This window comes from Chiloscyllium punctatum, chromosome 41, assembly GCF_047496795.1.
Source record: "Chiloscyllium punctatum isolate Juve2018m chromosome 41, sChiPun1.3, whole genome shotgun sequence".
NCBI lineage: Eukaryota > Metazoa > Chordata > Chondrichthyes > Orectolobiformes > Hemiscylliidae > Chiloscyllium > Chiloscyllium punctatum.
This window is the reverse complement of record NC_092779.1, coordinates 13126489-13144946: the sequence shown is the minus strand read 5'-3', so window position 1 is coordinate 13144946 and position 18458 is coordinate 13126489. Positions and strand designations below refer to the sequence as shown.

The 18458-nt window shown below is 40.5% G+C and overlaps 1 protein-coding gene across 5 annotated transcripts in view; it reads left to right on the top strand.

Annotated features, from left to right (window-relative positions):
- Positions 1–18458, top strand: part of ulk4 (unc-51 like kinase 4) — a 495283-nt gene that overhangs the window by 210274 nt on the left and 266551 nt on the right. For 4 of the 5 annotated variants that reach the window (XM_072560394.1, XM_072560397.1, XM_072560396.1 and 1 more), the window contains 2 exons: positions 5500–5551; positions 10132–10226. In XM_072560394.1, the coding sequence (XP_072416495.1) occupies positions 5500–5551; positions 10132–10226 (147 nt within the window). The remainder of the gene's footprint in view (positions 1–5499; positions 5552–10131; positions 10227–18458) is intronic. The other variant, XM_072560398.1, reaches the window with a different exon arrangement.

Genomic DNA, 18458 nt, shown 5'->3' with positions numbered 1-18458 from the left:
GACTGCCAACCCTTCCTTCTCTATCTTAGCGCATTTATGCTCTGCATTAGCCGAAGTCATGGATGTATATGCTATTGGGCATTACTCTCCATCGGGCGACCTATGACCTAATACTATCCCAATGCCATACAGGGAGGCATCGCATGCCAATACCAGATCTTGTTTGGGATATAGATGTCAACATCTTAGAGGATGATAGTTGTCTCTTCAGTTTGCTGAAGGCTACATCTTATCTTCATGGCCATTTCCAAGGCTGACCCTTTCTTAAGAGTTGATGCAATGGTGACAGGATGGAAGCCAGATTATGCATTAACTTTCCATAATAATTCATCAGTTCAAGAAAAGACTTAAGCTCCAGTATAGGTGTGAGAGCCAGGGCATGTTTGATTGCCCTCACTTTATCTTCCAACTGTGTAATCGGGTCTTGTCAACTCTTGTAGCATGAGTATTAGAGAGTCCAGCATAGAAATAGACCCTTCAGTCTAACTTGTCTATGCCAACCAGATATCCTAACCTAATTTAGTCCAATTTCCCTCTAAACCCTTCCTATTCATATACCCATCCAGATGCCTTTGAAATGTTGTAATTGTACCAGCCACACCACTTCCTCTGGCAGCTCATTCCATACAGATGCCACTCTTTGCGTGAAAAGGTTTCCCCGTGTGCCCTTTTAAATCCTTCTCCTCTCACCTTAAATATTGCCCTCTGGTTTTGGACTCCCCTACCTTGGGGTAAAGAATTTGACTATTCACCCTTTGGGGTGCTTGGAACATATTTTCCCTTTCTAAGACTTGCATCTGCTTGGGGAAAACATTTAAGGTCTATGTCCAAATTCTCTAAGTGATCCTTATTGGTGTTCCCTGTTATTAGCAGGTCATTTAGATAAGTGGCGACTTGGGGTAGACCTTATAAAATGTTAGGTGAAAGTGAGGACTGCAAATGCTGGAGATTAGAGTCAAGAGTGCGGTGCTGGAAAAGTACAGCAGCTTAGGCAACATTGGAGTAGCAGGAACATCGACGTTTTGGGCAAAAGCCCTTCATCAGCAATGTTCTCCACCTGCACCACCTCCACCTGGAAAATGTTCTCCATCTGCTGAAAGATTGCGCAAGCTACAATAACCCGAGTGGCAAGCCATTGTTCTGGTACAAACCCTTATCAGTAATGTTGGTAGCATACTTCTGGGAATCCTCACCTGATCACAAGTATGAATGGCTCAAGTCCAGTTTTGTGAAGTTCACCACCCCCATCTACTTTGCATATAGTCTGTGTGAGAGATTGTGTTTTTATCCACCTATGAAAAGTGGTTTACCATTTGTTTAAAAACCCCAGAAAAGGCAAATTGATCTGTTAGGCTTCACAATTGGTACGACCGGTGCTGCCCATTCCATAAACTGGGCTAGATTGAGGATTCCTTCACCTTTCATCCTTCTGATTTCTGTCTCTAATTCAGTCCAACTTACACTGGGTGGGCCTTGCTGAACTGTACAATTGCTTCCTAGTCAACATGTAAAGTGGCCTTAGCTCCGTTGATAGTCCCTAGACTATCCTGCAAAACCTCCAGATATTTAATTATGACTTTATTCAGGCAGACATTTTCTAATTGAAAAATGTTGAGAGACTCGCAGTAGGTCTTTCAAAACCAATTTTGTCCAATCAAGCTTACGCCCGAGCCATTTACTTCAATCATTTGTAACTGAGCCAGCCGCTTCTCATAAGAGACTAGAACAGAAGTTGAATCCTTAATCTGTAAAGGTTTCCCATGATAAGTTCTCAGTCTAGCCGAAGTTTTGCCCAAACGTAAGGGTTGGAGTCCAAAGTGAGTTTTGTTAAAGACTGGTTCTGCGATAACTGAAACAGCCACACGGGTATCGACCTCCGTTAGAACCAGGTGACCATTTAACCAGATTATTTTTTTGGTTGGTTCTGATTTGAATGCTGCTAAGCAAGTTAACTTCCAAACCAGATGTAGGTGGATTTTCCAGGGTGTGCACTCTTCTAGATACTAGCCTATGAGTTCTTCAGTTTAGCTCCAGTGGGACTCTTTTTGCTGTCTAGAATCTGCATTTGGCAACAACTGCAATAGCTTGTCAATCCAGATCCTAAAGATAATTTTAACATGTAGCTGTGACTTAGCTTTGTTTTGCAAAAGACTGGCCTAGAGTCCCTGTGTTTCTGTATGTTCTGTCCCTGTATGTTTTGAGTGTGTCTGTGCAATTGCCTTCACTCAAGTGGTGTTCCCCAAGCTTATTCGGACTGCCAAGGGTGTTAATTTCCGTCAGAAAATCCTGCAAAGCATTTACTCACTTGCCGCATTTTTTTAATGATGTCAGTTGTAGTGCCTGTTTGAAGTCCAGTTGGGCTTCAGCTAGTAGATACTTTTGCATAGTTACATCATTAATCCCACATTCGAAATGGTCTCTCAGCATTTCATGAAGGATTAAACTGAAGTCATGTGCTTCTACCAGTCGTCTTAACCTCCTCAAAAATCCTGTTACGAATTCCTATGGTTCAAGAATTGCCAAGTAAAACCGATAGTGCCTCAGAATTAGAGGAGGCTTGGGGTCATTATATTCCTTAACTAAATCCGTCACCTCTTGAAAGGTTTTCATATCTGGAGCCTTAGAGAAAGTTAGGCTCCTTATAACTGAAAAAAAACCTGCAGGTCCACAAGCTGTCAGGAGAACTACTCGTTGCTTTTCATTTGCCCGGAAAAAATAATGCGTTCTTTCCACATACTGGGCCTAATCTTTGATGGCAGGATTGAACGAGTCAAGCTTCCAGATAGTACATGATGCCAACAATGCTTATCCCAACTCAAAGGTGACTGGTGCGAATGAATTTCTTCAGAAGAGTTTTTTCTCTCACTACCACTGTAATGACTCCACTGAGGATAGTATCCCTTCATCAAGTTACCCTTTATTTACACGTTCATAGTGCTTGACACTGGTCCGACTTCCTCAGAGCCAACTGGGTGAAGAGAACTTCTGACATTTCTGTTATATATTTTTTAAAACTAAAAAGGGCAAATCTGTTTTTTTTTTCCTTTTTACCCCTTTTTTCTCTTTTTAAAATCTTTTTTGTATATGTGCAGGTGTGAGACACAATGAAAGACAACATTGTACAAATCTTTATTTAATTAACACCAAGAAAGGAAACACTAGGGTGGCCAGTGACAAGCAATGCCCTTCTCGTCAAAGGGCAATGCTGCATGATCAAAAAAGTGAAAGGAAGGGTAGGGATTTTTTTTTATTTTTATTTTTTTTCTTCCTTCCTTCTTCTCGGAGCTCTCTGGATGTGGAGCACCTGGTCCAAAGACAGTCCCCTTCCTCTCAGACACAGTCAAGGAGGAGAGTCCTTGCACATACACACACTGACCCAGCTCCCTCAGAGCCAGCTCTCAGAGTGAACAAAACCTCTGACATTCTTGGTTTTTTTTCTTTTTTTTACTTTTTCTTTCTTTAAAACCCCCACACTACCGCCTAACTGCAGTAGTGCTTATTTTTTCCCCAGTGCCCATGTTGTGTGTGTGCAGTTGTGAGACACAAGGTGCACGAATCTTTATTCAATTTCCACCACCAGGAAGAAAGGAAACACCCGAGTGGCCAGTGACAAGCAGTGCCCTTCACATCAAAGGGCAATGCTGTGTGATCAAACAGTGAAGGGGAGGCCAGGGATCAGGAAGGGTAGGGATTTTTTTTTCTTATTTTCACCTGAGTGGCCAAATCTCTGTTTATTTTTTTTTAAAACCCCCCCACACTACCACCTAATTGCGGTAGTGCTTATTTTTTCCCCCAGCACCCATGGTGTGTGTGTGTGTAGGTGAGAGACACAGTGAGAAACACAAGGTGTACGAATCTTTATTCAATTTCCACCACCAGGAAGATAGGAAAACACCCGAGTGGCCAGTGACAGTCAGTGCCCTTCACATCAAAGGGCAGTGCTGTGTGATCAAACAGTGAAGGGGAGGACAGGGATCAGGAAGGGTAGGGATATTGTCAGCCAGTGCTGCCTGATTGGATGAGGTCAACAGTCCCAGTCAAGGAACTCATATTTTATGAGGTCCATATGGCTGACCTCATTACAATCACTGCAAACAGATGTTAAGCTAACTGGCCTTTAGTAACCTTTATTCCTCACTTTCCTTTTGGTTTCATAAATTACATATAAGGTGTTATTTTGGCAGTTTTCCGATCCTCTGCAAGTTTTCCAGAGTCTTTGGATTCTTGAAGATTACAACAATGTATCCAATATCTCTGCTCCTACTTCCTTTAAGATTCTTAGATGGAGCCCATCAGGTCCAAGGGTCTTTTTGGCCCCATTATTTCCCCTTATACTTTTCCTCGAGTAATAGTTATTGTGTTTATTTCCTGCTCCCCGCCAGCCTCCACTTTAGTCTCTTTAGCCCCTTCGTTATTTTGTATGTTTGTGATGCGATTAGTAGCTTCTGCTCTGAAGACTGGTGCAAAGTATGTGTTCAACTCCTCCGCCATTTCCTAGCTCACCATTCTCATTTCACTAACCCTTGCTGTCTAAGAGGCCAGTGATAACGTTTATCTTTATTTTCCTTAATTATTTGAAGAAGTTTTTACTGAATTTATGGTACTTGCTAGTTTGCCCTTGCTAGTTTATTTTTTTCCTTTTTTTTATTTTGGGTCATCCTTTGTTGACATTTAAAACTTCCCCATTCCTGAGTTATCACTTTGCCACGTTGTATATTTCTCTTTCAGTTTGATAATGTGCTTAATTTCCCGGGTTAACCATGGTTGGTTTAACCCCTTCCGCGAATCTTTTTCCTCACTGGGATTTATCTTTGGTCTGAGTCATGAGCTTTTTTATGAAATGTTTGCCATTGTTCACTGGCTGTCCTTTCTGCTAAACCCCTTTCCGAGTCATAGATTTGTCGCCTATCCTTATAACTCAGACCTTTTATTTCTGGCAACATTCTTGTAAATCTTTTTTGAGCCCTCTCCAGTTTAATAATATCCTTCTTATAAAGGCAACTAGAACTATACACAGTACTCCAGAAGAGGCCTCACCAACTCTATGACTCTTATTTCCAAAAAATAATTTAGGTCACCGATTTATTTTCAGAGTTTCATATAAGGGCACTGTTTGTAGATCCTGACATTGCATTCACGCCTTGCAGCTCCAGATATCCCAGGTTATGGCAATTAGGTTTGTTTATTTTCTATATTTCCTCATTTTTGCCAGTTAATGTTCACATAGGAGCTCCAACCCTTGTCACTGTTAACATGGAATAAGACGAGACTTGAAAAAGGAAATTATCTTCGGCATTGAGCATCATAGCTGCTGAAAGCATTGACAAGAAGTGTATGTAATATTCAAGGGCAAAAATTTGTGAAATAAGTAATTTTTAGGATTGATAAATTTTTGCCTGTTAAATTATATACGCTGCTTCTGTGTTTGCTGCAAAAATAATAAGGACTACACATTTTAAAATATCGCAACATGACCTTTGCATGTTGGTTTGTTTTCAGAATCACATTAAATCTATCGATTCTGGAGAGACAAATTTAGAAAGTGCAGTAGGTAAGTACATCATTTTAATTTAAGATGAAATATAAAATCTGTTTTTCCACATTTGTCTAATTTTCATATAGACAGGTTTCTGACATCATAGCATGGGATGTGACAGAAATGAGGAAACATTCTTACAATAAGATAAATGTGTCTTGAACTTTTAGCAACTTTACTATTTGGAACACTTGGTGCTAGCATTTTGACACAGATCACAGAGGCAAATGTCTTATTTGAGGAGAATTCAAAGGGTTATGAATCTTTGGAATTTTCTACCCCGGAGTCCTGTGGAAACTCAATCACTGAGTATGTTCAGAGATTGACAAATTTCAAAATTCCAGTGATCTAAAGGAATTGAATTCAATTTATTGTGACTTATACCGAGGCGCAGTGAAAAGCTTTGTCTTGCAAGCAATACAGGTAGATCACAGAGTTAAGTAGCATAGATAAGTACATAATAGGTAAACAGCAGCAAAAACAAAAACACAGGTACAGGCGAATGTTAAGAGTTTGTGAGTCCATTCAGTATCCTAATAACAGTAGGGTAGAAACTGTTACAAAACCGGCTGGTGTGTGTGTTCAGGCATCTATACCTTCTCCCCAATGGTAGAGGATGTAGAAAAGCATTGCCTGGGTGGGATAGGTATTTGAGATAACTGGCAGTCTTTCCTTGACAGCGGGCCTGGTAGGTGGATTCTGTAGATGGGAGTTGGCCTTTGTGATTGTCCGGGCTGAGTTTACCACTCTGTAACTGTCTCTGATCTTGAATGGTACACTTGCCATACCAGGTAGTGATATATCCTGACAGAATGCTCTTGATGGCGCACATATAAAAGTTGGCAATTCACTGTCATGCCAAATTTCCTCAGCTGCCTGAGGAAAAAGAGCCTTTGTTACCAGTGCGTCCACATGAAGAGTCCAAGAAAGCTTGTTGTGCATGATCACTCCCAGGAGCTTGACACTCCACTCGTTCCACCTCTGTTCTGTTAATGTGTAGGGGGTGCATGAGTAACATCCCGCTGAAAGTCAGTAATGAATTCCTTGGTTTTGCCAGCATTGAGAGCTAGGTTGTTCTCAGTGCACTATTTTTCCAGATCTTCCACCTCCTGTCGGTAGTCTGTTTCGTCACCATCTGAGATTCGACGTAGTGGTAAATGGCATTAGTCTGGTATTTGGCAATGCAGTCATGGTATATAGTATCCCTGGGGGGCTCCAGTGTTGAGTGTTAGTGGGGATGAAATATTGTCCCCAGTCTTCACTGATTGTGACCTGTGGGTCAGGAAACTGAGGATCCAGTTGCAGAGAGTGGAGCTTAGTCCAAGATCACAAAGTTTAGTAATCAGTGTCGAGGGGATAATAGTGTAGAAGGCTGAACTGTAGTCAATGAGTAGGATCCTTACGTAGCTGTTCTTAGTGTCAAGATGTTCTAGGGAAGAGTGAAGGGCAAGTATTATGGCATCTGATGGGGATCTGTTGGTCCAGTAGGCAAATTGGAGTGGGTCAAGACTAGTGGGGAAGCTGGAGATGATTAATGCCATGACCAGCCTTTCAAAGCACTTCATGACCATCAAAGTTAGGGTGGTAGTCATTGAGACATGCTGCCTTCTTAGGAATTTGGGGATAGTGTGGGGAAAAGCCATTGAGGTAGATGATCAGGGGTGGCACGGTGGTTCAATGATTAGCATTGTTGCCGTACAGCACCAGGGACCCGGGTTAGATTCCTACCTTGGATGACTGTCTGTGTGGAGTTGCACATTTTCCCCATGTCTGTGTGGGTTTCCTCCCACAGTCCAAAGATGTGCAGGTCAGGTGAATTGGTCAGGCTAAATTGCCCATAGTATTAGTTGCATTAGTCAGAGGGAAATGGGTCTGGGTGGGTTACTCTTCGGAAGGTTGGTGTGGATCTGTTGGGCCAAAGGGCCTGTTTCCAAACTGCAGGGAATCTAATCTAATCTAATGATCATAAGGATTAGCAGAGCAGACCCAACAGGCCTAAATGATCCACATGTACTTGTAATATAAAGCATGTGATTTGGCTATAACGTCGATGAAAAATTAGGGAATGATATTTTCAAGAACACTTACCTGTACAGGGGAACCTCGATTATCCGAACGAGATGGGTGGGCACTATTTCATTCAGATAATTAATTATTCAGTTAATCAATTCAGTGCCCTTCCTCTGGGACTTGGAGTTTTCTATTAAGTCTGCTCTCTGTTCAGGAGACTAGCAGAGCACACCGCACGTGAGAGCTCGCCCACCCCAACACCGCCCCCCCAAACCCTGTCCACCCCCAACCCTGTTCCCTACCACTCTCAGACAGCAACTCACCAGGACAAAGGACTCGACACCCAGCATGAGCAAAACCAACGTAGTGTACAAAATCCCTTGCAAGGACTGCACAAAACACTACATAGGACAAACAGGAAGACAGCTAACGATCCGTATCCATGAACACCAACTAGCCATGAAACGACATGACCAGCTATCCTTAGTAGCCACACACGCAGATGACAAGCAACATGAGTTTGACTGGGACAACACTACTATTATAGGACAAGCTAAACAGAGAACAGCCAGGGAATTCCTAGAGGCATGGCACTCATCCACAGATTCTATCAATAAACACATCAACCTGGACCCCATATACCGGCCACTTCAGAGGACAGCTGGAACTGATAACTGGAAGCGGCAGAGACAAACCACTATAAATGCCGGAGGAAAGATCACAGAAGCGCTTCACAGGAGGCTCCCAAGCACTGAGGATGTCACCTAGACAGGGGACGAAACGTCTGCAACACAAATTCCCAGCTCGGCGAAAAGAACCACAACAAGAATATTCTTGAGGGGGAAGTGGAAGCAGGAAATGAAAAAGAAGAATCCAGGATGCAGCACAACGAGAGCTTTCCACTTCTCTTTAGTCTTCTATACTGAGGGAAATTGAGAGGTATTTGCAGCTGTTAGAGGACAATGATTACAATGCAGAATGTAGCAGGGTAGCAATTCGTTCGATCAGATATCATCTGGCATCCTATGAACAGCTTCAAGACAGAAGAGAAAGGGCAAAGCAGCAAAAACTGGATATCTTTTTAATCCAACCCCAAGAAACAGTCAGAAGACAATCAATCACAAGTTTCGCTGGAACACAATTATGGCGTTTAGGAGAACTACCTGTATTTGTGTGTTGCTGTTTACTGATGACTATAATTCAGAAGCATTTCTTTCGTTATAAGGCACTTTAGGACAACCTGTGATCATGAAAGGCTCCATGTAATTGTAAATTTTTTTTGGTGTCAGCCTGAATTGCATCACATTTCAGCTTAAATTTTTATAAATATTTTAAAACAGCCTTAAAGATCTGCTGTGCCATAAGGTTGGTACTTTGGGGCTTTACTTTTCAATCCTCCATGTCTTGCTGCCTGACTTCCTTTCTGTCTGATTTGGGTCCTTGGCACAAGTCCAGTATTAGAGTTTTGAAATGTCCCTGCATTTGGGCCCTCTACTTGCATAACTGCGAGAAGCAAAGTCAGAAGGTTGAGAACACCACCTTCGGGTGTATTTTCATTTGTGGGGTGCCTGATTTTCATTGTTGTTTGCCAGAGAAGTCCCAGAATTCTTGGAGTGTTGTCGATAGGAGTCAGCACTGGCTTAAAAGACCATTGTTATCATTTTGCTGACATTTGTCATTCCTCCCTTCAATACCTCCAAACCTGACTGTTCCTCCACATTCGACTCTCTACACGTGAGGCCATCTAAAAATTTGCTGTTTATGTCTTAATTCAAACAAATTCCTGCTTATCTTTCATCCCTACACTCACTGACTTATATTGGCTACTGGTCAAGGAACTGCCTTGATTTTAAAGTTCTTGTCCTGTTTTATATCCTCTATGGCTTTGCCCTTATTTATCACTGTAATCCTCCTTACTCTCAGTAACCCACCAAAAATATCTGGTCTCTCACACTTCTTTGATTTCAATCATTTCACCATTGGTGACCATCCTTTCAGTCGCCTGGCCTCTGAGCTTTAGATTCTTCTCCCAGCACCTTTTTTTTGGTATTTTCTTTTCCTCATGAAACTACCAGTGTGACCAAGCTTTTGGCCATCTGAACTCATGTGACCTTTGTCTTGTAATACTTCTCTAAAGCACCTGGGGGCATTACTTGCGAACATCAAAAATGCTCCATAAATTCAAGTTCATCTCCTTTGTGGCCCCTAATCTCAGTACGTCAGAAAAACTGACATGGGCTCAGCAGTGATTTTGTGGGCATCAACGATGTTTGTTTTGTTTTGCAGAATGGCTATTTATCTTGATCATACCCTGCAATACAGCAATCAATGTAGCTTCAAAATGAGAAGATATTAGTTGTCTAGCCCAGCTGAAATTACAGAAATGCTCACAAACCATGCATTAACTTGGAATCTTTTGCTTAGCTGCAAGTTGAAATGAACAAGTAATATATCTGGAGCCTGCATTCTGTTTTTGGAGAATAAAATTTGACAGGATGATAAAGACTATCATGCAAGATATATATTTAGCACTTTTCAGAAAATATGTTTTTTGAATAATATTTTTCTTTTAAATTCAACCTTAGGTCAAACTGGTTCAGAAGAATTTATCAGAATAGTTTTCTCATCATGGGAGGCCATTACTCAGCATCCAATGCTACTGACTACCTACCATTCTACCGTAAGTAATACATATCAGCATATACAAGTAAATCTGTGGGAGCAATATCTGTGGATTTTGATCCTGAAAGTACATATTACTAATTTAATAAAGCAGCCATGCAAGTCAGACATCATTCATCACTTATGTTTCATATTGTTGCAAGCACAGCAGAATCACTTGGATGGAGTGATTAGGACTAGGACCTTCAGCTAATTTTAGTTCCACTAACCAATTCTAGAATCCCTTCTCCAACCCATAACTAATCAACTACCTCAGCACAGCACAGGGATGAAATGTGGAATTTTCTTCGCCTGTGACTCAAGTGTTGACACTGCCCTAATCAACTACATACTGCAGTACACAGCAGTTCTTTACAGCTAATTGGTCAATTAAATAGCTATTTTAGCCCAACTACCAAATTTCTGTAACAGAACTCAGTGATACGGCTAGTTAGAACCTCCTTCACATATATGCCAGATGTGTTTCTTATTTCTGAAAGCACTGCAGATGCTAGCAGAAACAAAATTGTTGGAAAAGCTGAGCAGGTCTGGCACATCTGTAGAGAGAAATCATAGTTAACATTTCAGGTCTAGTGACTCTTCCTCTGAACAGGAGTGGTTACTGGATCCAAAATGTTAACTCTGATTTCTCTCCACAGAGCTTAAAAATGTGTTGCTGGAAAAGCGCTGCAGGTCAGGCAGCATCAAAGGAGCAGGAGAATCGACATTTCGGGCATAAGCCCTTCTTCAGGAAGACTTAGATGCTGCCAGACCTGTTCAGCTATCCCAGCGATTTCTGTTTTCTTGTCTCTTACTTATGATTTGGAGATACCGGTGTTGGACTGCTGGCACTCCAAAAGCTAGTGCTTCCAATTAAATCTGTTGGACTATAACCTGGTGTTGTGTGATTTTTAACTTCATTTCTTGCAGACAGCATGTGATGGAAATGCAAGGTAGGCTTTATTCCCCAGCCCCAAGCCCCAGCCAAGCCGAGTTCAGATGTGGAATGTACCATTTTGTTTTGCAGGAGGATATTTAATGGGGAAACTGCTTTCTTACTGACTCTCCATCCATCCCTGATCAATCTCAGAGCTGCATAGTGCCCTTCTTACTCAAGGTCAACTGTAACCCTGAGGTAGCCACTTGAGTGCCTTATGATTTTATAGGCTTGAGGTGGTTGTGGGCCAGCGCTTGAAATGGAGATTTACAACTGACTGGGTGGTCTGTTCCCCTGCAAAGTGAAAAGCTAAAACTGATTTAATATCAGTTTTTAGATGGTTGCCCAAATCCTGTTGAGCTCTTTCTCCATAAATCAACACAATACAGTTCTCTAAAATTTTTCTAGAAGTCTAAGTAAATGAAGTAGACGTAGGCAATACTGCTCAGATAAAACCTGTACCAGCTTAATCCTTTCAAAGCCAGATGGAGGTGGAGGCCATGCTTGATGAGGACATCATCGAACCAAGCCAGAGCAAGTGGAGTTCGCCAATCATCTTAGTTCCCAAACAGAATGGGATTCAGTGATTCTGCGTGGATTATTGGAAGGTCAACACCATTACAAAATTGGACTCCTATCCATATCCTAGATTGGAGGATTGTCTTGAGAAAGTGAGACAAGCCAGTTTCATCTCCAAGTTGGGCTTAATGCGTGGTCACTGGCAGGTACCTTTATTAGAGACGGGGAAAGAAATTTCTACATTTGTAATCTCAAATGGGCTATATCAGTTTGAAGTGATGCCTTTTGGAATGAAGAATGCACCCACTAAATTCCAAAGAATCATGAACAGAGTTGTGGCTGGGATAACAAACTGTGCAGTCTATTTGAGTGATGTAGTGATCTTTAGTAAGTCCTGGAAAGATCACATGGTACAGTTAGCAGAGCTCTTTGAACAACTACAAGAAGCAAAACTGATGATAAACTTAAAACAGAATTCACGAAAGCAGAGGTGACGTTCTTGGGATGTAATATCGGTTATGGAAGGTTGACCCCATGGAATGCAAAGACAAAGGCCATCGAGGACTTTACACAACCAACCTCCAAGAAAGAGGTGCTTCGATTCTTAGGACTCAGCAGATTCTATCGGAAGTTTGTTCCAAACTTCAGCAGTGTAGTGGCACTGTTAACCTTTTTGCTGAAGAAGAACACAAAGTTTCAGTGGACGGAACTATGCCAGGAGGCATTCAACCATTTGAAATCAATATTAACCACTAAACCAGTTTTAGCTACACCAATCTTTTCAAAACCTTTTAAAGTCTCTATTGATGCTAGTGACATAGTAGTTGGAGCTGTACTCCTACAGGAAGATGAGGGTGGGATTGTTGGTTACCTTTTTGAAGACCATCAACATCCGCCAGAGGCAATATTCCACAATAGCAATGGAACTATTGAGTTTGGTACTGGCCTTACAATATTTTAATGCGTATGTCACAAACAAATGTGTCGGAGACGGTTGTATATATGGATCACAATCCGCTTACATTCTTAGAATGTTTTAAAGACAAAACATGAGACTATTTCATTGGAGTCTTATGCTACAGACTTTTAATTTAAAAATCATTCATGTTGCGGGTCAGAAGAATGTAATCGAAGATATGTTATCAAAGAATTAACTGATAGAGTTTAGATGAGATTTGTTTTTATTTAATGTTTTATATATGTACAGGTTTTTGAGAAGAAGTTAAGGTGAACTTATATCAAGGTTTTCTGAATGTTAAGGTAATGTGTTTAAAAAGTAAAGGAAGAAAATGAAGCCATCTTTTCATTATGATGGTTCATTTTTTTCTTAAGGGGGGAGGTGTAAAGAAGATGTGGGTTAAAAGCAACAGAACTACCTGACAGAACCAAGTGTTTTGAAAAGAAATATAGTGTAACATTTGGTCAAACAACTCGATTAGCTGGTTGCCTGGAAATGACAAAACAGATTCAAATTAAGACAATCAGTTTAAATTATACCCAAAATACAAAACTCCAATCCAGTTTGAATTTAGTATATTGACAATCTTAAAAACCAATGACACAAACCAATAATCTGAGGGTATAAGACTGGGGAAAATTGAACAGTTGAGAGGAGAACTGCCAAGCCCCAGCATGTAAAAAGACTGCAGAAAAATATCTCTTGAAAGGTACCTTTATCAATCAGTAACCTGTGAAGCAGAAATCCCTAAGATGAAGGAAAGAAGACCGGAATTCAGAGAAAATGAAAGCTGCTTGGTTTTGAGATTAGAAAAAAGTTTTGTTTTGTAAACCATAATCAGAAGTTTTATTGGGTTAGTATTATAGAAGGGAAGATAACAATTAGGTTAGAGTAAGGAATTGTAAATAGTTGCATGTTAATTATTCTCTATTATGCTTTAAGAAATAAAATTATTAATTTTTACTTTAACTAGTTCCTAGCCTATTGAAGTTTCACAGATTACTGCACAGGATAAATCTTTTCTGTGTTGCTGGTTTTAAATTAAGCAAGAGAGTTTACCCTGTGTTGTAACATTACCCAAGGGAGCCGATTTATCTGGTCTACCATAAAAGAATTAACAGACCTGAATAAAATTGTGCAATTCTAATCTGTCCTGCTTTCATCAGTATTTGCATATGCATTTCATCGACTAGCTCTTAAGCATTCAGATTTTTAATGACATGCATAGGAGTTACTGTTAGTTTATCCAGTATCTGATCATTCCTGTAGTAATGTTGCATCTGTGGAGAATATTGTTCCAGTATTGAGTGCTTGATTAGAACAACACATTTGGATTTCAGATAGAGTATTACTGCTGGTTTTATGACTTCTAAAGCAAATCAAGTTGTTGTTGCTAGGATTTTGATTCAAGTGACAACTGCTTCTCGTTTTACATCTCAATCCTGTTGTACAGCCTTAACAGTGAGATTGAGTAGGTCTTCAAAGTCTGAGAAAAGAATTAGGCAAGAACTTTGCTAAATAGTTCACAATTTCAACAAATTGTTCCACTGCTTTTACATCTGTTGGTCACTGCATCTCTGCAATAGCTCTGACCTTGTCGAGGTCTGTGACATATTCCTTTGCTGCCAGTACATGACCTAAGTACCTGATTCAGGGATTTTCAATTGTATGTTTTTCTTGTTCCATTCTTTTTTCTCAAAATACTTCTTTTTCTGTTGTACTGTGATGACTACCTTTCTGATTTTACTTGGTGAGCATCAGCTGCCAGATCCTCTCAGAATGATTTCTTGGCCTTATTGTTCTTTCTATTTTTTAGGACCACCTGACTAATGAAGCTGCTAGTTCCTCAGTCTTGTTTTTTAGGCTATACTTGAGGGCAGCAGAAACTGTGTTTGGCAGGTGGTGAGTTGGTCTCACATTCTTATTTACTTTGACATGATGTTTATTAGGGAGCTATTCAAAGCCTGTAAGAATCTCCTGTGATCTTCTCGGATCTGTTCAGCAGTCAATAGTTTAGTAGCTTTCAAAACACTCACTTCATATCTCTTTTGGCATAAGGAGGGTTATCAGTGTAAGCTTTAGACTTGCTACGACTTGGAAAGTGGATTTTGTTTAACATCTACTATATGGAATTCTAGATCTTAATTTTTCCCCATTATATAACCCTCAATTTATTTGCTATTTTGGGTGAGTATTGTTCCATCGTACACCCTCAATCTTATTTTCAAGAACTTAATTTTGAGGCACCATCTTGATCTACTTCACAGAGCTCTGTGAAATTCATGATTTCGCACAAGCATTCGTGTCTAACATTAACATGTTGCTCTCTTTCTGCGGTCACCATCTAACAGTCAGAAACTAAGGCCTGACAAGTGCAACCTGTTGCCTGGTGTAGCGTTTGTCAGAATGATCAGCTGACATCTCTGCTGTGACCATCTTTATCAACTTGCTTTTGCTCCTATCTAGCTAAACACTTGTATGCAAAGAGATTCAGTAACATACTGATGAAACACTGCTTTCCAAAGCTGAACCCATTTTCTTTTCTTTTGTGTGATGCCCTCTGCAATAATTCCATCCCGTGCTCTGGACAAGATCTTTTGGCTGGCTTTTCTGCAAATATCTGTTCCATTTTCTCACCATTTTGTTTAGACTGGAAGGTGTCTCAGCATAATGTAAAGCTTTGCTTATTCTCAGATTATTATGTTCTATTGCCAATCTCAGAGTTTCTGCATGCATTGATAACTTTCTTGAGAGCACATTTCATCCTTTTCAAAAGACTTGATTTCACGGGAGGATTTCAGGATTGTGCCTAAGACAATTCTATTGCAATTCTATTGTGCTTCAATGCTGAACACATACAATTGATAGATAGCATTAAAATGGAGCTTAATCTGCTCCGTAGTGAGGTTTAGGGTGAAGTACAGATCATAACACTCTTTTCTAAACACTGACAAGATGGTCAGTTACTTGTATTTTTAATCAATTCTGTAGCTATAACAAATAGTGGAATCTTATAGAGTGAATATTAGTGAAATTCATATCAAAACTGGATGAGAGGTGTGGCAAGGTCTTTCTTGATATTGAGAGTTCCTTGCTCCATCTTTTATGCTTTTGCTAAATGACAAAGTGAGCTTCTCACTAGGTAGTGGTGAATGCCAATTAAGAGGGAATTGTAGCTTGTTAAACAACTTGTTAATGAAACAACTTGCCTCACTAAAAGATAGCTTCTTATCTAATCATATATGCCAATCAAGCACACATCAAGTAAACTGCATATTGAAATCAGAGCAGGTACCTAGTTACTTAAGCTTGCTGCTGGCAGTGAGGAGCTAACATGTTGATTGATAATCTACAGCATTTCAGGGGACGTCCATGGGCACCAGCCATATGCACCATTCATTGATAGACGTTGGCATCAAACACTTGCCAAGCTCTCATGACCATCATGGCACCTCTGTAATATATTTGCAGGATTCTTGGGAATCACAGATGTGCATTGCAGGGCATACTGGTAAAGTGGGGTGAAAAGCTGCAGTTTGGACAATTTGTATGCAAGGACAAGCTCTCAGTTTGGACCAGGCTGCATCTCAGGACTGCTCACTTGCTCTCTTTGTACTTGCTTACTTAGCACTTAGCAGATAGTTTATATCTCTGCCCATCTTGTACTGTCTTGTCTGCCATGGCAGTTAGTGTGTTGGCACTTCACCCAAAGCCAAAGGCCACCAGTACTGCCAATAGCTCCCCATCATTTGTGAAACTTCCAAGAGTGCTGTGGGATGAGGGGAACATCACTACATCATATGTCATTGAGTATGACAATGGATTTTAATGAATGCAATGGAAAGTGGAATGGTTGAAGTGGGTGTGGGATAAAAATGGGGGATCAGAACACAGCAGCCTCTCCCCTTTAGATACAAAATGTACTGGTCACATCAGTGGCACAGCATCTTCACCAAATTCGTGCACATGTTACAGTCAGGACCATGATGGAACAAATGATAGGTTTAGTGAAGGTATGGTTCCATGGCTTGCAGGGATCTGGCTGGGGGTGTCTTCAAATATAGTCTGAACAGGGTACATTGCACCACCCTGGCAGGCCATGTTCTGTACAAACAGAACAAGCAACAAGGTGATGTGATGGATGGTGAAAAGCAAGGGTAATGGGAGCAGTCTTCCAAGGAGGAGGATGAAAACAGTGAGCTACAGGAAGCTCTTCTTGTGAATGACAGAGCTCATCTGAATTGGAGCTGTAAGGCAGGCAGGACCTGATTGACCATGGGACTAGTAGATGTTAGTTGGGTGGAGAATACATTGTGCACTGTTACATTTAGTTCACATAGTGGATGCAAACTGCAGACTGAATTAATTTCCTTTCTTTCCCTATAGCTGGCTGTCAATAAAAACTCATTTTGGATGTATCTGAATGCTTATTTGCATATCTTGTTCCACTCTTTGGATAATGAGAGGTGCAGGTGATCATTGGAAGAAGGCAAAACAGTAGCACTGACTCAGAGAGAGTCTTCAGATGGGAAGTACCTAATGGCAAGTAATCAGGGTAACATGGTAGTGAAACACTAACTCGTGAGAGAGATTGGGTTGCATGTGCAAGAGAGTGTCAACCATGTGTCACTGGCAGCAAGGCTTTGTGATTGCTGAGACGTAAGTTGCCATTGAGGAGCAAGTGCAGATTTCCAATGCTTGTCTATGTCATCAGTGGCCTCTCAAAGATGGCACAAGCACAAGGGATGCAGGTCTTTCAGCGGATAACTGGTGAGTAACAAGTTCTACTGGAAGCATCAAGCGGTAAGGTAAGACCAGAATCAGATGTGAGGGATAACACAGGGCAGGATAGGGAGTTGAAGGACAGTGTTTGGTAATATATAGCAAGAAACCTCACTAGGCCTCATGGTGAGAATCCCTTCAAAAAACTCAATGCAATTCATAATTAGGGAAAAAAATTAAGATCCAGCTCACAGTTTTGCTGATGAAATTTGAAAAAAAGTAAATTCTGTCTAAAATCTTTCATTCCCACAGCAATAGGTCATTCTAACAGCACTTCAAAGTTGCAGATTGCAGCTTTAATTCTTTTTTTTATTTAAAAAATAGCAACTGGTTCTCTTACAGTTCTGAGTCTGTCAATCCTAACTTCACATATCTGACATGATGCTTCATCCAATATGCTTTAATGGCTGCCACAAACTAAAGTGAATGGAGCTGCCATGATGGTAGACGTCACATGAGAGGTCAGGCATGACACTTTGTACAAATGCATTGCTGCAAACAAGCATCATCACACTGAGAGGGTATCTGGAATTCCCTATTCCACCAAGATAATATTTTCTTTCCATGCTGTCAACTTGTAGCATCTTACAATAATGAATGAATTGAATGTCAAAACTAAATTAGCTTGATGTTGTGGATTCCAAGTTATAGGAAATTGATTTGCTGAATCTAGTCTTCTAACTTATATTAAATGACATTAAATCAGTTGTCAACACCCTAAGCTCTGAAATTTCTTCCTTAAATCTTTTTGACCCTCAACCTTGCTACAACTCTTTAAGTCATTCTTAAAGTCTACATCTTTGGCCATGCTTTAGGTCATCTAGTCCAATACTCAACAGTGGCTCAGCATCAAATTGTTCAATAATACTTGTAAACCATTGAGGGAAAGTAAATTGTCTGACAAACTAATTTAAATTAAATAGATTAATGATCAACGCTCCCATTAAAGTATATATCTTTTCACTGAAAACGGTAGGGAGACCGATTTTGTTTATTAACACCAATATAGGCTAACTAGGTCAAATGGTCAGATTCTGAGACTTTACATTATTGGT